The 20,802-nt window shown below is 41.3% G+C and overlaps 1 protein-coding gene across 4 annotated transcripts in view; it reads left to right on the plus strand.

Moving 5' to 3' along the window:
• The first annotated feature begins 870 nt into the window (after positions 1-870).
• Positions 871-20,802, plus strand: part of LOC126470586 (uncharacterized) — a 95,332-nt gene continuing 75,400 nt past the window's right edge. For all 4 annotated transcript variants that reach the window (XR_007586254.1, XM_050098544.1, XM_050098542.1 and 1 more), the window contains exons 1-3: positions 871-1,029; positions 12,589-12,709; positions 19,992-20,129. Coding sequence is in view for 3 of the 4 variants with exons in the window: in XM_050098544.1 (XP_049954501.1) it covers positions 12,612-12,709; positions 19,992-20,129 (236 nt within the window). In the remaining variant the exon portion in view is untranslated. The remainder of the gene's footprint in view (positions 1,030-12,588; positions 12,710-19,991; positions 20,130-20,802) is intronic.

Raw genomic sequence — 20,802 nt, forward strand, 5'->3', positions numbered from 1 at the left:
CGGCGGCAGCAGTCGTCGTGCCAGCCGCTATCGCTATCTGTCCTGAACGTGTAATACCAGCTGTGCTAATTGCTGCCCCGTCCGTGACACTTTCAGATAACAAGGGAACCGTTTCGCTAGAGGTTGCTGTATCTGCACTGGGTTGACCTCGACCACGATTTCGTGGTCTATTTGGGCGGCGCCGCCGCACTCCAAGATTGCTTTCTTCTGGCGTTGTTTCAGGCACGCGTTCAAATTCAACTGTTTCGCCACTCGTATCCAAATCGTCGTATGCTGGATTATCTCCATACCGTATACGATTAGCAGCATCCTCTCTTTGCACTGTCCGAATATCATTACTGCTACGAGAACGATTAACATTTGTTAATGGAATTCTTTCCGCCATTTCAATGTCTTCCTCTGGTCCCGGATATAAAACACCTCCGTCGTATTGTATAGAGCCATGGTTGCCCGTGCTTAAATACTGATTTACCCACAACATTTTGCTGACTAAAATAAATAAATCATTGTCGCCTTTTATATACATTAGGTTATTGAACAGCACGTGTCGGGCAACCTTTTGCTGGCGTGGGTGCTTGCTCAGATAATTGTCCTAAAAGCACAAATTATCTCGGCGGGACAGTGACGCCGCCATCGCGACCTTGGGACCCGGGGGCCTCCTTTTTTTTTTATCAGTTGCTGACCCTCGAATCATGAAACGACGCGACGCAGTCATGTAACGATTCATCAGGGTCAGCAACTGATAAAAAAAAAGGAGCCCCCCGGGTCCCAAGGTCGCGATGGCGGCGTCACTGTCCCGCCGAGATAATTTGTCCTTTTAGGACAATTATCTGAGCAAGCACCCACGCCAGCAAAAGGTTGGCGCGTGTTAAAGTTGTCTTTTTGGAGTGATAGAAATGTAAGCATTGATAACTGAAATTGCTTAGCAACCAATCTAGTATATAAGCGGCATAAAATTGTTGTCTTCACAGTATGTCCTCTGACTACACGTCGAAAACGTCTATTGTCCGTGACGAGCTGCCAGAAACAGTAAGTACATTTCTGTATAATGGACACTTTGTACAAACTTGCACGAATTGCTGTTTGTGGAAGACTTACAAATGCCTTAGATGTGTATCAATTAGAAGTACCACAAACCATACGAGAAGATATTTTACTGGAATTCAGATATTCAAAATTCAATTTCATGCTGAATTCATATAGACTGCCAGAATGCTATATTTTTGATAGAAGTGAAAATGTCCCAATGATTAACGAAATTGTAAATGATGCAATAGAAGCAGCTTCCAAAATTAGAGCTGGAATTCCAGTTCCATGGGAAACACTCGCTTTAACCACAATGTCTTTCTTCGATACTACTACATTCTGGCAAAGTCGATTTAAAATTAAAATGTTTTTTTATGAAATTACTTACAAGCAATTCGTATTTACCATTTGTGAAAATTGCTTATATAAATTATCAGATTCCTGGCAAAATCCGCTACTACAACCACTTCTGTGCAGGAAAATCCATATAAGATGTACTACGTCAATTTGTGTGTGCATATGGCACAGTTACAGAAAAGAGATGCTCAATGGGGAAGTGTCATTCAAAGGTTACAACAGCAACCTTCGGATCAGATGGCAAATTATTACAAGCTGGTAAATGGCGTATTATTTTTCCGCTGTGGAAGGCCAAACAAAGTCCGATGGTGTGTTTGTATACCTGAGACGCAAATAGAGAAACTCGTATGGTTCACCCATTTAACCTGGGGACATTTCGGTGCGAAAAATGTGCAAACAAGATAAGTGTGTACTGTTATTTTCCCAGCATAAAGCGCAGAGTGCATGAGGTCTTGAAGAAATGCATAATCTGTCAAAAAGCAAGGCCGGATTCAAAAGGGAGTAAGCACCCATTATGCTCTATATTAGTCCGAGAACCAAAAGAATTAATTTCGTGCGATCTGTGTGGACCGTTACCTACTTCAAGAGGAGGTGTTAGATATGTGTTGGCATTTCTCGATGTGTGTACGAAATACATAAAGCTATACCCGACAAAGTCGGCTACAGCCAAAGTAATTGTATTAAGATTGACAAGGGATTATCTTCCACATGTTGGTATACCTAAGGCGATAATGACAGACAATGCTAAGATATTCACGGGACTCTGATGGAAACAGGCTTTGTCTCAAGTCGGTGTGAAACACATACTAACATCATTTTACCACCCACAAGGCAATTTGGTTGAGATAATTTTTAGAGAGTTCAATCGATTTATGAGGACCCATTGCCATAATAAGCAGACTGCTTGGGCAAATTATGTGGAAGAATTTGAGCAGATATACAACAACATGCCCCACTCCTCAACTGGATATACACCTCATGAATTGATGTTCGAGACAAAAGAAGAAAACTTCTGGATTGAACATATGCCCAAAACTCAGGAAACTGAGATGCCTTGGGAAGAAAAAATAAGGCAAGCCATCATAAATATGACACAAAAGGCTGATTAGAGAAAACAACAATAAGACAAATTAATAAAAAGGGTACAGGCGTACCACGTCGGAGAGAAGGTACTAGTCAAAAGACATACCAAATCATCCTTAATAAAGAAGAGTAGAAAGAAATGGGAGTTATTATATACTGGCCCATACATCATTCTACAAATTCTGGACCCTGGGGCTTATCTGTTAGCATACCCGGGATCTAACAAAATGATAGGGTTATTTTCCCATGATGACTTGAAAAAATTTAATGAAGATTAGAAGATAGGGAGGAATGGTGCTGCGAGTGACAGAGATGAACGCTCGAAAAAACATAAAAATAAACTGTGTGTGTTTAGTGTTAGAAAACTTTAAACTGAAATACTTAATCAGTGACACAGATTGTAGAAATAGTGACTGAGTATTACTATCGAGTGCTGCAAAGAAGACAGTGGAGATAGGCTTCACCTGTGTTTGGGTAAATATGGAACTTTAGCATTGCTAATGTCATCAAGATTTATAAGGGATCTGAATGACCTTCAAGACGAAAGAAATGTTTCCCGAAAATGACGCTGCATAATCAAAAGAGGTTCCCAGTGAATGTTCATATATACTTTCAAGTGCACGCTTAGATGTGTAAACGTGTGAAGTGATGCGTTTAGGCAGTGAATCATGAGTGACGGTTAACGACACAAGAATAATTTCCAGCGCAAAACAATTGACACCGGCGCGAGAGTTAGAATCGATATAGACGACACAGAATTGTTTTGTAAGAGACTCGCATCAAATGCGAGGGGAAACTGATTGATGTTGAACTTCAAAAAAGTGTCATAATTAGACGTTAAGAGTTCTTGATTTATTGTTGAATGTCAAAAGAAACTAAGATTCATAGAATTAGTAGTTAATTAATGGGTCTTGTTCACTTTAGAATTTTGTTTGAAAATCCATTTCCATATATGTGCATGTATGAATGCCGGATGAATCAGAGAATAAATGAAAGAAGAGAATCCACATTCCTCACTACTTATAACTTTTACATTACAGCAATCAAGTGGAGAAATATATGTATTTAGGATAAAATTTTTATGAGTATAGATAAATGATATGACTTTTCAAGGAAATGATGGATTATGTCTTTGTATAAAATGAACCACACTTTCCAATATTCGATGATTTGAATCCAAAATCTACTGCATGAATCCTTTAAATTACGAAGAACAAATCATTGACAGAAAATGTGTCAGAATTGTTGGACTTACAAGCACAAGTGGTGATGCGAAGTCCAAAAGAAAATTCAAACTAGAGTAAATATTATGATGTTTTCGGCAACAGCATTAGTCAATGGATAAATGGAAACTTTAAGTCAATGGCTAAATTCCTTGCAGTACGTCGTAAGAAAAAGGATGCATGAAGCCATACGGATTTTGTTTTCAAAAAGGAGAATCTTGGAAGGTGGAACCTAACCAGTTCTTTTACAGGAAAAGTTTCCCTTTCGGTCATTGCTAATTGTTTTGGAATGAATGTTGCATGTGAAATCTGGTATCCCAGTTCCTTCTACTCTTCCCATTGTGGGCCGCGTAGAAGACTGACTACAAATGTGGACGTCGGGGACATGCAAGATCAGCGGGAGTTTCAGCATCGCAAGATATTGTCCTGGGAACAAGATTGTAAAAAAAGAAACTCGAGTTATTTACTGTAATTTTTTTCTTGCTAGAGGCACAAATCACTCTTCTCCAAATCGTTATATAAATTGATCCCTATCTTTCCTTTAGAGATCAATTTCAAAATTATTTTTTCTCTTCTGTAGGCTTTCCTATCTTCTATGTACCGTAGGCTGGGGGTCTCGGCTTACGAGGTTTTCCAAGGTTTCCCTGGTTGAGAAAGTTCCCGAATGGGTAGACCCTGATAACAGTCTCATGAAAGATCATCTTCCTTGGTTGTGCACAGCAAACATAACACCTTGATGCACGTAAAAGCAATATAGCCGCGGTACCTGTCTCTTCATTTCTTCTGTTTCCAATGTTTATTTTCTTCGTCTGTCATAAACATAATTAATCTTTTTCAGTCGGAGGACTGACACTCATCACTTCCGGGTTACCCACACTAATAGATAGTTCGCGAAGTGGGTTCGATAAATCAAAATTAGGCTCACAAACTTCGCTCGCTGCGAGGGGCATTGTAACGTCCCCACAGAAAATACCCTCTACCACGCACCAATTAATCATTGTCAATCAAACCATCCACATTCATTCACTTTGGAAAAGTATCTGATCTGATTTTCTCGTAACATATGCGGCGACAGCTAGACGACGCCAAAGTATTTTCTCGCGCGTTTGTTCTTTGAAATAACAGAGATGCATATATGCATTCTCCATGGTTATTGGAGTGGTAACTAGGACAGCTTCTGGAGTAGGGATTGAGGGATTAACGTATTTCTGAGAGATACATATTATGATTTCCTTCTCGCTAAATCTAGCGAATTAACTTTTGTGCCACTATCGGTTTGTTTGAATAGAAAGAGAGTGTAAACGGAAAATAATTAAGACGCGGAATCACCGGAGATCAGGACATGTAATGGAGATGGATTTAATACACAATTTCCTTCATAAATAAGGTTCGTGACTTTTTGTTCCGGAGTGAATGAACGAATGAGTTTTTTTCTGAACCATTTGATGATCACATTGGCCCTGTAATTAGTGGGGAAGTTTCAGCTGTGTCGAAGAGAGCCTGCAATCACTGAGTCTGTGGTAAATCGTCCGAAAAGGCTTCGTACACTTCTGGAATTCGCAATCTTTCGTAAAAGGAACAAATTGTCCTCACGATTGATTCTCCCGACTGAATACAGTGTTTAACAGTAATAATAAATGTAAATCTCTTTTACAGCAAGCCAGCCGCTGATTACCAAGACGAAGGACTCCACCAAAGATCCTATTTGGCTGATTTCACGTAATGAAATATTATAATAAAAACTGTACATAGATAAAGGAGAGAAAGAGAGAGAGCGAATGAAAATAGAGATAATATTAATAATCCTCCATTAGTATAAATTTTTGCCTGTCTTATCACAGATAAGCCAAGACACGGGAGGCCCATACATTAATGTATAGATTTATGTGTGAAGGTGAAAGGGTCTTAAAGACAACAGATACACGTCTATACAGACAAGACATTACACAAAGTTAGCGGCTAGCTGCATTCATCATCTATTCATAGAGGAAGAGACGACAACTTATTAATATCTTGTTAAAATAATCTTATATGTAGGTTTGGAGCAATGTTTGTAGAGAAAGTAGCATTCCCTAAGCTCCATGCGTGGCCTCACTATGTTTTTACTGAATGACAACTCCTCAAATGGTGTAACCTTCATTAGTAAGATGTTGTTATAGTGACATGGATGTTATTGCTGTATAATGATCAATCCTGTTACCACAATGTGGTAAGTTGAAATTAAACTGTGACTAAAATTAGTTTTCAGCTCTTTGCAGAGAAATAGAGTTTGAGAAATACAACTAAATAAGGATGGCAACTTCGAAATACTTTATTAACATAGAGAAGTCAATGTAATACATAAAGGCTTTTATAATAATTATATCATTGATATTAATTCCACCTCAACAAAATAAATTTTTTACTGAAATGTTCACCTTTATAAAGAAAAACCATGAGAAGAGTGTGAATTCCAGTCATAAAGTACTCGTCGCAGAAATAACATATGGAGAAAATACAATGCTACTCACTGTGAAGATGACTCATTGCATGCAGACAGGCACAACAAAAAGACACTTACACATTTACTTTTGACCAATGCCTTCATTAGAAAAGAAAAAACAGAGACACACGCATGCATTCATTCACAAAACCAAGTACACTTCATGCACATATGACTGCCATCTTGAGCATCACGATAAAAGCTCCTGGAGGTGGTGGTTGTATATAAACAAGGGATTGCTTATTTCTGTGAATGAATGTGTGTTTGTTTCGTTTCCTGATGAGTGCTTACACGGTAAGGTGATGTGTCTTTTTGTTATCTGTAACTCAGAGGGTCAGTTTTACAGTGAGTAGCAATGTATATTTTCGTTATATGATCGAAATTCCAACCTGAAGTTTCCATTGCTTGATTTCATCACAGAAAAGTGTTATAACCTTTAATCCTAATAAATTGCGTGGATATACAACGAAGAGCAATAGCGAGTTACATGCTACCAACTCCGAATCTGTCACTCCACTGCCGTGCCGTGACATGCGGCCAGCGCCGTTCATAGCCAGGTGGCGCTCCCGCTCTCAGCCGAGCTGCGGAGCACCTCTATCGCCGTGTTCGCGTACTGACATAGCGCCAGTTTTAAATCTCATGGCACTGTCACAACAATTGTCCCCCCTTGAAAAAAAACTCACTTCCTTGGAGACACGGACAGTGCGGAGACATCCATGGCCTCTCAGGAGGCCCCGAGAAGATCCCGAGGAGAAACACGAGAGTATGGTCGAAAATGTGCAGGACGGAAGCTTGCGCGTGGAACGGGCCTCCTGGATGAGATGATGGGTGAAAACTCCGAAGCAGCATCCATAGGTGTCATGGACCTGGGGGTGTGCTCCAGCAAGATGGGTCCCGGAGAAGGTGGCGTTGCGACTGGGCCGGTTCCGCCGTACTCGGAAGCGGTAGCGATGTCGGCTGCAGCAACACGCACGGAAGATCGGCAGCAGGGACAGGACTGACTTCTCGGGCTGGTGGAGGCGAAAGAAGGGGCGGAGACACCGGCGTGGCCACCACTTGTAGGCGCATCTGGTAGTAATGGCGAACAACCATGCCGTCGTCCATACGTATTCCACAAAGCCGGCGGCCGCGAAGAGCCTTGACCACCCCTGGAATCCATTTAGGGCGCGATCCATATCCTCGTGCCCACACGTCGGCGCCCACCGAGTATTTGCCCGCACTGGGGGACACAGTACAAGGCCTGACAGGGTGAAGCAGGTGCAGTAGAGTGTGCGGTTGGCGGCCATGCAAGAGTTCAGCAGGGCTGCAATCACCCAGAGGCGTGAAGCGATAAGAACTCAGAAACTGCAACAGAGCGTCATCTGTGGAAAAATCACTAAGGAATTTTTTCATCTGGCTTTTGAAAGTGCGGACAAGGCGCTCGACCTCCCCATTTGATTGCGGATGGAAGGGCGGTGCTGTAACATGATGAATCCCTTGTCCAGTACAAAAATCATGGAAGGCCTGCGAAGAGAACTGAGGGCCATTGTCCGTGACAATCGTGGATGGAAGACCTTCTAGCGCAAAGATTTTGTACAAAGCCAGCGTCGTCGCCGCAGCGGTGGGCGACAGACATCGGACAACAAACGGAAACTTCGAGAAGGCGTCAATCAACAGTAGCCAATAAGTGCCGAGGAAGGGACCGGCAAAGTCAGCGTGCACCCGTTCCCACGGCTGCGCCGGGTCAGGCCACGGAGAGGGCATTGTATGGGGTGCAGCCAGTTGTTGAGCACACTGACCACATGAAGCGACCATGTGGGCGATGTCTGAATCAATACTGGGCCAATAAACGTGCCTGCGGGCCAGGGACTTAGTCCGAGAAATCCCCCAATGGCCTTCATGCAATAGTTTGAGAACATCTTTGCGAAGAGATGCTGGCACCACGACCTGAGGAGATGCGCCATCCGTGGCCAGAAGAACAACACCCTCACGAACAGACAGACGAAGGCACAAGGCATTGTAGTTGCGAAGGGGATCTGATGCCCGGCCCTTGGTCCTGTCCGGCCAACCCCGTTGAACAAAACCAATCACCTGACGCAGGATCGGGTACCGCGCAGTAGCCGATACGATCTGCGAACCTGTAAGTGGAAAACCCTCGACCGCACAACATTCTTCCTCATCAATGTGGAAACAGAGTAGTTCATCTTGATCGAAAATCGGGTCGGGGCCCATCGGCAAACTCAACAACGCATCAGCATTGGCGTGCTGGGCCGTGGGGCGATAGTGAATCTCATAGTGAAAACGAGACAAATATAAGGCCCAACGTTGCAGGCGGTGAGCTGCCTTATCCGGAAGCGACGCCAAGGGGCTGAACAGAGAGACCAGCGGCTTGTGGTTGGTGATGAGGTGAAACTTAGAACCATACAAAAAAACGCCGAACATTTTTAGAGCATAAATGATAGCGAGCCCCTCCTTTTCGATTTGAGAGTAATGCCGTAGGGCATCGTTGAGGGCCTTGGAAGCGTAGGCGATGGGTCGTTCCGACCCATCCTCATACCGATGGGCGAGAACAGCCCTTAGGCCATACTGTGATGCGTCAGTCGCTAGAACCAAGTGCTGACCCGGATGGAATGTGGCAAGACAAGGCGCCAACTGCAAATGAGCCTTAAGGCGGACAAAAGCCTGCTCACACTCGTCGGACCAACAGAAAGGAACGTTTTTGCGTAACAGCTGATGCAGAGGATGAGCCACCGCCGCCGCGGATGGAATGAATTTGTGATAATAAGCAATCGTGCCTAGAAATGCCTCAAGTTCTTTGACCGTAGACGGCCGGGGTAGAGCGGTAATAGCCGCAACGTGCTGTCGTAGAGGACGTATACCCTCATGGGACAAGTGGAAACCAAGATACACAATGGAGGGTTGGAAGAACTGTGACTTGTCCAGATTGCACTTCAACCCAACCGAATGCAGAACCCAAAACAGTGAACGCAAATTGCGAAGGTGCTCCTCAGTGGAGGCCCCAGTGACAATGTCATCCAGCTAGTTGATGCAGCCGGGAACGGAAGCCGTGAGCTGTTCCAAAAACCGCTGAAAAATGGCCGGCGCGCTAGCGACGCCAAATGGTAACCGCTGGTACTGATACAACCCACGAGTGTTGATGACGAGAAATTCCTTGGAAGACGCATCCAACGGCATCTGATGGTACGCCTCCGATAAGTCAAGTTTGGAAAAGAACTGGCCCCCAGCGAGCTTGGTAAATAACTCCTCCGGACGGGGAAGAGAATAAGTGTCAATGAGGCTCTGAGCGTTGACAGTGGCTTTAAAATCACCACACAATCGCAGACTCCCGTTTGGTTTAGAAACCACCATGATTGGCGATGCCCATTCGCTGGAGGTAACAGGAAGGAGAATCCCTGAAGCTGTTAACCTGTCTATCTCAGCCTTGGTGAGCGCAACGCCATCGGAATAGGGCGTGCCCGGAAAAACTTAGGGCGAGCCGTAGGCTTAAGAGTAATGTGGGCTTCAAAATCCTTGGCATGACCCAGACCAGCAGAGAACACAGACGAGAATTCAGAACACAATCCATCCAGCTGTTGATACGGAATATCCTCAGATATGAGGTGCACATCATCATCAATGGAGAACCCGAACAACTGGAAAGCATCTTAACCGAACAGGTTTTCCGTGCCCGCATGATCCACCACATAAAACGTGAGGGGCCTAACAACAGACTTGTAGGCAGTGGAAGCATTAAACTGGCCTACGATGGGAATTTTCTGCTTATTATAAGTTCACAGATTCTGCGTAACGGGAGACAAGGGAGGGGAGCCCAACTCCAAATACGTGCGATAATTAATGAGAGTTACTGCAGAGCCAGTGTCCACTTGCATGCAAATGTCTTTATCCAGAACACGAGCAGTAACAAACAACTTATTTGTTTGAGAAAGCACACAGTTAACATCCATGTCCAATGCCTCGTCCTCGTCGACAGGAACTTTAGGGGACTCACACACAGAAGCAATGTGGCCTTTTTTCCTACATGAATTACACGTGGCCCAACGTTTTGAACATGCAGCCCTGTCATGCTGTACGAAACAAGGTGGACAAGAAGGAAGTGCGGAACGAACCTGCTTCTGTGGTTGCCGTTTTCGCTGCGAACGTGGTGGCCCGACGCGACTTTGTTGACGCGAGTGAACCGCTGCCACATCGTCGTTCCCCTGTGAAACAGGCAAATTGTCTGCGTCGAAAGTGGTCTGTTCAGCGCCCACATCACACCACGCGTCTGTTTCCGCACCAGCAGCGTGAGACACTTCAAAAGATTGAGCGATGCTGAGAACTTCCGACAACGACGGGTTTGGCAGTTGTAAGGCACGTTGCCGAACTTCTTTAACAGGAGCAAGCCGTAGAATAGCGTCCTGTACCATTGAATCAGCATAAGACTCATGATGAGTGTCCGTGACAAACTGACATCTCCTACTCAGACCGTGTAGTTCCGCCGCCCAAGCCCGGTAAGACTGATGAGGCTGTTTACGATACCGGTAGAACGCCATGCGGGCAGCCACGACGTGGGTGTTTTTTCGGTAATAGTTAGACAATAAGTCACACATTTCTTGGTATGATAGAGAGGCAGGTTCCCGCAGAGGGGCTAACTGAGATAGCAGCTGATAGATCCGTGGGGAAATCCAAGATACAAATAACGACTTCCACATAGGAGCGTCGACAACACCGAAAGCCAAGAAGTGTTGCAGCAAACGCTTCTCATAATCCTCCCAGTCTTCAGCGGCCTTGTCGTAAGGAGGGAATGGAGGCGGAGAAGAGGAAGACAGACGATGAGTAAGCGACGTCGACAACGCCTGAATAGCAGCCGTCTGCTGTGTTTGTTGCGCCTGAATAGCAGCCATGAGCTGTGTTTGTTGGTCAATGAGCACATGCATAAGCTGTTCCATGCTGCCCCGACACGAACACACAATTCCACATCGCAGGAAAAAAAATATCTGACCTCGTCGCCAAAACGTGTTATAACCTTTAATCCTAATAAATTGCGTGGATATACAACGTAGAGCAATAGCGAGTTACATGCTACCAACTCCGAATCAGTCACTCCAATGCCGTGCCGTGACACGCGGCCGGCGCCGTTCATAGCCAGGTGGTGCTCCCGTGCTCGGCTGAGCTACGGAGCGCCTCTATCGCCGTGTTCACATACTGACGTAGCGGCAGTTTTAAATCTTGTGGCACTGTCACAACAAAAAGATGTTTCTGTCAATTATTTCACTGCAAATTTTCAATGAGCACTTTCGCCACACTCACTTAAATTGTTCTTCAGTTCTTGAATGTACTTTCATAACATCCTGTTGTCTGTTTTCTTGCTACACTGCACCAGAACTGACCCTGCTGTGAGAACGTCAGTGTTCTAGCTCAGGACAGTTTCAGTTAATTGGACATACAAATCTAGCCAAATTAGCACCAAGTCTACTATCCAGCATTAAGAAATAATTGTTATTTAAAAAAGCACTTGCAAATAAAAATAATGTATTCATTAATAGAGCTAGAGCTATTTCGGTGATGAGTTGCCATTCCCTCATACCACTTTACACATTACCTATTCTGCATTGTAGCAAACAAATTCTACATCTACATGATTCATAAAAATAATGACAACAATATCTCCTCAGTCGTATCATGGGAAGCTTATATTTTATTCTCACTTACAATTCATCAACAGATATTTTACATACACACAGAACACACTAACAGCCATCACTGAATAGTCATGAAAAACACTTAATGATACCCCTTATATTTGTGTAGAACACATTCTCAATTACAGTATAATAATATATATGAAAAAATCAGGCACACACACACACACACACACACACACACACACACACACACACACACACACACACACACACACACACATGCACTTGCACATGTACACAAATTATTCATATGGGTTTATCATGGTAAAATAAAAGAAGTCACACAGTCACAGCTTAGTGGAGGTGTTGTAGCTGTATCCACATTTCTGTTTCGTAGGGTAGGTTATCTGAATCAAGTTGTGTGTAAATCAGAACATATTGAATGATAGCATCCAGCTGAATGAGGCTGTGCAGCTGCATCCTCACATTTGGCGGGATGCACTATGCTCTGTCCAGTCATCCTGATTTCAGTTAACACAGGTTCTCCTAAATGTCTTCAGGCAAATACAAGTATGGTTCCTTCATTAAGGCCACAGCTGATCATCTTTCCCACCCTCATAAAGCATAATTATATGTTCTGTGTGTTTGTGTGTTTTGACGAACTGATTTTCATTGTATAAACTTGACAGTTCAGATGTCATTGTGAAATGATCCCTGGATGAATAAATATAGATAAATAATTAAATAAATATGGACAGTTGAGACCCAGTGGTTGCAGGCCAAAGTGTGTTTCTAGCATTCTGGTCCTTCGACCGTGTAATGAAAGAAAAGCAGCTGCTGTGCAAGATGTACCTGCTGTGGAGGGCCAGTACAGAAAAGGGACGACGAAGGAGGTATCAGATACAGTCTCCAGCGCAGTAAGTCATTTATCAGCCTTTTATATTAGTAAGTAAGCCTTTTTACTGGTTCTTCAAATATTCTATATGTTTACATGTTATCTGAGGAACATAACCACAGAAAGAAAGGTAGTTTATAGTTAGCATTACCTCAGTGAAAAGGCAGTAAAAAAAGAAGAACAGACTTGAATTGTATGCCTGTCATAGCACACTAAGTTTCACCAATTTTTGTTACCCAACAGTCTTCACCCCTGTACATTTGAAAAAAAAAACGTATTTAAATCCATGGTAATAGCTATCATAAAACTAAGAATTACAGGGAGATACATGAAGACAGGAATGACTGGTACAGAAAAGTGTAGGTCTTCACAAAATCAGAGAATGGATCATATACTCACACTTTCAGATGAAAATGAAATTCAGAGGTCACCCTTATGTCGATTTTAGATTGTGGGTGCTTTATTGCTATGTCGCATTTTCTGGATTTCATTACATTTCATTCATATGTGTTTGCTTAACTGTTATTTTTGCGATCTTTCAGTGACTTATATGAGCTAGTGTAAATTGTTTCAGCAGCCCTAGCAGATTTTTTTTCTTTGTTATTCCTTAAGCTACATGAAACAAATGTTACCATACTTGGTCAGACTTTGATGTTTGACAATATCATGGTGAATAAGAATGCCATTAAAGTTGGAGACAGCTACCACCATGACAATTCTCCTACAGTGACCATGACACTACTGCTGACCCTGCAACCCACTGTGTATACTTTGAGTCATGACTGTCATTGACACAAGCATGTGAGGGTTGCACAGGATACTGGCAATTTGTCTGCTGCTTTCACAAATGCTAAGTACTTTATATACATACACATCTATATCTATATTCTGCATATTCCTAATTGTGGCTAGTATCAGGGATTCCTACTGCACCATTTGGGTGTGCACTAAAGTTAGAATCACTGCTCAAAGACCCACATGCAGGAATTAGTTAGAGTTCATTTTTCTGATCCATGTAGGAGCAGTATATAAAGGATTATGGTATATTCCTCTTCATGTACATCTACATACATACTGTGCAAGCCACCAAAAGATGCATGGTGGAGAATTGTACCACTGCTAGTAATTTCTCTTCCTCTATCACTCACAAAACAGAGCAAGAGAAAAACCACTACCTCTATGCCTCTGCACAAACCCAAATTTCTCTTATCTTGTCTTTGTGATGCTCCCGAGAATTGTACAGTGGTGGCTGTAGCATTACTCTACAGCCAACTACAAATGCTGGTTGTTTAAATTTCTTCAGTAGTGCTTTGCGAAAAGAACATTATCTTCCCTCCAGGGATTCCCATTTGGACTCATGTAGCATCTCCATAATACTCACATAGTGACTGAAACTGCCAGTGACAAATCTAGCTGCCCACCTCTGAATTGCTTCAATGTATTCGTTTAATCCAAGCTTGCAGGAACTCGTAGCATGCAACCAGTACTTAAGAAACCACACTTTCCTAAAACTCTTCTAGTAAACCAGTGTTGACCAACCACTTTCTATGAAACTGTCCTATCATGCTTGTACCATTTCATGTTGTTTTTCAATGTTAAACTTATATACTTAATCAATGTCATTGTGTCAAGCGGCACACTAGTATTGCTGTATTTGAACATTATAGGACTTTTTCCCTAGTCGTCTGTATTAACATTTATTATGCTATATTTAGAGGAAGTTGCCATTATTCAACTCAACTAGAAACTTTTACTGAGCCATTCTGTATCCTCCTACAGTCACTCAGTGGTGACACTTCCCACTCTCCACAGCATCATCAGCAAAGACTCACAGACTGCTGCTCACCATATCGATCAGTTCATTTATATATGTAGCAATCTGTGGCTGTTTGCTGATGGAGCTGTGGTGCACAGGAAGTGTCACAGAAGATCCCCATTCGGTACCTTCAGGGATTTAATTCACCTACAGTTTCATCTGCTATGCTAAATATAGCTCTCTGTGTGGGGCATCTCTTATGAAATTCAAACTATGCAGAAGTTAGTGAGCCATTTTGTATCATAACCCCTATCACATTCTACTGTCTCAAACACTTTTGAGAACACTGGCAGCAAAGAGATGAGTCGACAATTGGATAGTATAATGGTTGCCCCACTTTTATGGATGGACAACCCTAATCCATGTTTCAGTCTATCTGGAAATGTCCCAGTTTTCATTCACTGGTTACATAAATAGCATAATATGTGGCTGAATAAGTCCTCACATGATTTTAAAATCCTGTTTGCTATTCCATCATATCCAGAACATTATGATTTTATTCAGTTCTTTTAGGAGTTGTGCTTTTGAAATAAAGTGCTATATTTGGTGTGATTTGCATATGATTTAGTAGCTCTGTGGCTCCTTTGGAGATATTTTTATGATAGCTCCCTGTTGTTTCAGCTACTGTGAGAAAAAAGCTATTACAATCAGAGGCTTCAGCTTTTTGATCGTTGCTGTGTGAGCCACTGCCAGAGGATAGTGTAGTCTCCGCTTGTTGAGATTTTATGTTCCTACTTGTCTCACTTTTTTTATGTTCCATATGGTTATACTTTATTGTTAGATTTCCTATTTTTTTCTGCATGGGGTGTTTGTTTGTCCCTCCTGATTCCACATGTTAGAATTTTAGAGTACTTTCTTTTTTCTCTAGTGCAGGTTCCAGGTTAGTGGTCATCTTTTGCTCTGCATACAGGTCCCTCTTTTTAGCACATGATATTTTGATGCCAGCTGTTACCAACTCCTTTTTTCAATAACAGGATGATTTCATTTTAACTCCTGTTTGGACGAAGCAGATTTCAAAATGGTTGCCAATTATGTCCAGGAATGAATTGAATTTCTGATTGTCTGTGTCTGCCTCATGTGCTTCCTCCCATTGTTAAAAGTGTAAACTCTTTTTTAAGTGATTGGTAGATTCCCTATTTATTATTATAAGATGTTTACGAAGCATGTGGCAATTTACTCTTTTCCTTCTGGCAAGTTTACGCATTGTGATTTGACGATCATAATCAGACATACCTTTTACTATGGATTGTGTTTCCATGACATTGTAATTCATTGGGTCCATAAACAGATTATCAATCAAGATCTTTCTAAGCCAGTATACTCTTCTTGAGAATGGGACCCTTGGGAGCAGGTTGAAAGTTGACAACAATCATTCCAGCTGTTTATAACTGTTATATCTGAAGGAAATTTAATGTTAAAATTACCACGTTGTACATTCTGATTATTATTCCTCTAAGGTTGTGTAAGAGCTAATTCTAGCTGCTGAAACCTAAGTAACTGAAAATAACCATTTCCAGGCAGTGATGACTGATTCAGCCCACACCATTATGGATCCACCACAAGCTTTCACAGTGCCTCATTGCCAACCTGACTCTTTGGCTTAATGTTATCTTGGCCACACTTGAAGCCCATCATCAGCTCCCACCAACTGAAACTTAGACTCATCTGACCAAGGCACAGGTTTTGGTCATTTAGAGTCCAATTGATATGATTACAAGCCCAGCAGTAGCAATGTAGATCATGTCAAGCTGTTAGCAAAGGCACTCATATTGGTTGTCCACTACCATATACCATTAATGCCAAATTTCACTGCACTGTCCTAACGGGTACAATTATCATGCATCCTAGATATATTTTTCTGGTGTTTTCAGGCAGTGTTGTTTGTCTGTTAGCGCTGACAAATCAACGCAAACACCACTGTTCTTAGACATGTTATGCAAGATGGCCACGCGGTTTGAGTTGCCTTGTCACAGTTCACGCGCCTTCCCCATCAGTAGTTCAAGTCCTCCTTCAGGCATGGGTGTTGTGATGCCCTTAGTATATGTTAGTTTAAGTTAGGTCAAGTACTAGTGTGTAAGCCTATGGACAGTTGACCTCAGCAGTTTGGTCCCTTATGACCTTCCCACAAATATGCAAAATTTCTTAGTTATAAAGTGAAGGCCATTGACCACTGTGTGATCCGAGGTGAGAGGTAAACCCTGAAATGTGGGATTCTCAGCACAGTCTTGACACTGTGGATCTTGCAATAATGAATTCTGAAACGATTTGGAAAATGGAGTCTCCCATGCATCTAGCTCCAACTACCATTCGGCATTCAAAGTCTGTTAACTCCTCTCGTGTGGGCATATCCATGTCGGACACCTTTTCACATAATCACCTGACCCAGAACTCCACTGATAAGCTTTCAAAGATTGTTCTGGGATACTTTTTTAAAATTTTAGTATAAGGGCTCATTCCCTCTGGTGGGTGATTAATGTAATTGTAATTTATTTGATTTGTTAATTGCAGTCGTCCTTGTGTCTGTGCAAATACCTTCAGGACAGTGAAGAAGTCTCTTATAAGCAGTAATCAAAATGTACGTCACACAACTCAGACTATGCAACAACCACAAGAAGTACCACTTATTCTGTTATCACAGCTTCATTATGCTATTTTTACATTGCATTCAGTGAATTCGTAAACCAAGTGCAGATTGTCCAACTTTTCATTGTTATGCCTATCCTTAATACTGCTGTGTATCGTCATTAATGCACAACTAAAACTGCTGGGAAACAAAATCCTGGGCAGAATGGTGCAGTACTGAAAGCAAACTTGAGGACAATGTGATATGGAGTGAATTACTGCTGTCAACAGCAGGTACCGTGACCAAATCAAAACAAGACACACAGGTCAAACTGTCCTCATTTGCATGGTTGTCCACTATATTCAGTGCAGTAAAGATGTTGAGCTAATTCAAGCAATAAACAAAACAAAGTGCAGTTACTCTGTAGTTAGCTGCCAGATACCACAGATCTCCAATGCCAATATACTCGGAAGGTATCCACGAATGTTTGTCACTGGAGTTCTGGTTCAGCCTGTGGGTACCTATGGTTTCAGAACCACTGATATTAGTGCTGTGGGTATCTTCCTAAAACACATTGAACCAGAGTAGGATTTTCTTTAAGTGTCACTGAATTTTTTGAAACAATAACTCTATGGAATAGCACCTGAATAAAAACTTACCCCTATATCCATTCTAGTATGGCACAGAAAATTTATGACCATGTCATTCCATGTCAGTGTACACCTCTAGTAGTTCAGATTGTAGAACAGCAGAAACAGCTATCTCTGTGTCTGTGCAAAAGTGTCATCAGTAGACACAGTATGAGGACCAATGCACTGCTTGTATTGGACTTGTGGCAGTCAAGAAAACAGTGCTAGCAATTATATCTTTTGTAATGTACCAAGCTATTGATCCTGACATTTCAGTTATAATTCATACAATGATTGTCATGCAGATCCTTCCATTGTCTGCTGAGCTCACTGTAGCGTTGTTCCTTAAGATGGACATGTTATTAAATGAGGAAGTCACTATAAAAATGTGATAACCGTAATTAAAAATAAAACTGAATGTGGAAGATGCAAGTCAAAATGCTTAAGCATCAACTCTTCAGTCAGTCAAATTATGACGAGGTTCAGATTCACAAGAGAAATTACTATGGCAGTATATAACAGATATGTGCAGAATCCATGTACTGAAATTTTCTAATTTGAAAAATTCATATAGACTGCTTATATCTGGTGCTAGTTATTTTTCACTACTTCCTTAACCTCATTTCTCGAGAAAGATGTGATGGCGGACAGTTTTTGAAAGTGCTCATAGAGTAGTGAGCAGAGGTGCAATACTCAGCCAATGCTGATTTATTCAGGCAAAGAAGTAAATACCAGCTGCTTAAATTCATTAAATTGTTTTTCTATAGTTTGTTGGGTATGGCCTTTTTGCTGTATATTGTCACTAACCTTTCCCACAGAAGTTTCTGATGTCAGAAAGGTCACTCATATTGAACTTAACCCCTTGATCCTTCCATTCTTTTTTTTTAAAAAAAAAAAAAAAAGAAAAGAAATCACTTCTCGCACATTGAAAAAATCATGTAACTACTGACAACATCTCTACTTGATTCTTCTTCCTGGTCTCTTGATTGCTACTGAGGCATGGCTTGCACTGCTTTCTTAAGGAGATATGGTGAAAATCTACGCTCATGGAATAGAGTTTTTTAGCCTTCTAGCTCATTTAGAGACCGTCAGCTTCAATTACAATATGCAACCTATGAATTTCAGTTTCAAAAGATGAACAATATGTGTAAGGGATGGGGTTGGATTCTACAGGGAACCAAAACCCAACTGAACTGTTGTGGACTGGCACACACGTCCTCTCAAATACAAGTCTGTTAGAAATGATAGACAGTGCAGGCAAATAAACAATGTAAAAGAGACCAGTTTCTTTGTGTCATTTCAATGCAAAGAACATCTGTATCCCAATGATGTCCTGTAATTTTAAGGTTTTTTTCATTTTTAATTCCTTTTAACAGATGATGAGCCTCATGACTTTCGCAACGTTTGTACAAAAATTATAATGCGTGATTTACTGACTCAGTCCCTGATTTAGTAACATAGTGTGTAGTACTTACAAAAGTGGCAACAGTAACCACTATTCTCTTTGAATGAATCATCTTACCTTATGTATAAAGAAAATAATTATTTATGTTTATACAATGTCATCTACATGCAAATGTAGGTCATTACTAAGTTTAAATTACTAAAACTATACAGTATAATGGCCAGAGGTGAGAGGGCACTTAACAACATTCTTTTGTGCACTGTAAAAACAATTCCAATTGTAAACAGGAAAACGAAAATTAAAATCATTTAATACATTCAGAGCATCTTTAGACTTATATTTACGCCATACCATGTGTCCCTCACAGTAATTACATTTGGTTCGAGCCAGTACATAAGTATTATTGTTATTTTTTGGTTATTGGGTTGTATGTGTTTTGTTTGGTATTTGTACTGCAGAGACTGGTGGTGTGTATCTCAGTATTATTACTTAGCTAATAAGTGCAGAAAGAAATCCTTAAAAATTAAAATGTTTTGGGAGCTGAAATATGTTACTCAAATCTGAACATGGTTTTATGAATTATCACACTGAATAAAAAATAACTGCACTCTTGTATACAGCCATTTGACAAGACTAGATCTGAGGAAGGCTTCACAACTTATGATAATTAGCGGGTAAAGTTTGCTATATATTCTAGCATCAGAGGATGGTAACACAACTGTCCTGAGGATGCATAAAGGTCAACCAAACAATCATGTGAACAGAGATCATTACATTAACCATGCAACAAGCTTACTTGTTCTGCTCTGATGTAATATAATAGTGACAGAATACTGATATTCAGTTGGATACATCCATTGTCATATTTCTCCATCGACTTCATGCTTCTAGGTTTCCACGACATGAAGCAATGCGAGGAATTATGTTGACCAGCAGAGAAGGAACCTGCCCCATGACTGCATCCAGCATCAAAATGAAACCAACTAGCAAGCGTTCAACTGAATACATGACAAAACTAAAGCGAGGAGAGTAAGTCTTTACTCAGTGCTGTACAAAACTAAAGCTAGTTATTGAACATTATGTGTGCTTCCTACTGAATTAGAGTAATATTGACACATCATGATTGAAGTCTCTTCAAATCTGAAATTATTTCTGTTAAGTAATATCAGTAGCTGAGAAATCTTCTTTCACAAATATATGTTGACACAATAAACTGGGAATAAGTAGAAATTTCAACAGAAAGATACAAGAAAATATTTGTTTTTATAAACATTGTCAACCTAATTCATTAACAGAAACCACCAGCAGTTTTCTATGAAAAATGAAATGTGAGGAGTTCATGCATCTCTTCTAAAGTAGAAATAAATATTTGCCTGCCTCCAAAGTTAATTTTTCAGTATGTCTGATATGTGGAGAACTTGTGTTAGATTCCCAGTACTGCCTGGAGTTCTAGCTAGGTGATACTGCTGGAACATAGTATATCCAGTTTTGTAATGCCATTTGGGGATCTATTTGAGTGAGAAGTAGTGGCTCCCAGGTCTGGGAAGGTTTAAAAGGCTGGAAGAATGGTATGCTGATCCCATGCCCCTCTGTACTACATCTGAATGACACCATTGGCATAGGATTCCTTGGCAGTCATTTGGTAGTAAATGACGAGACACGGCCAGTACACATAGTTTTAGATTTAGAAAGAAATACTTTC

This window comes from Schistocerca serialis, chromosome 3 (genome assembly GCF_023864345.2).
Source record: "Schistocerca serialis cubense isolate TAMUIC-IGC-003099 chromosome 3, iqSchSeri2.2, whole genome shotgun sequence".
NCBI lineage: Eukaryota > Metazoa > Arthropoda > Insecta > Orthoptera > Acrididae > Schistocerca > Schistocerca serialis.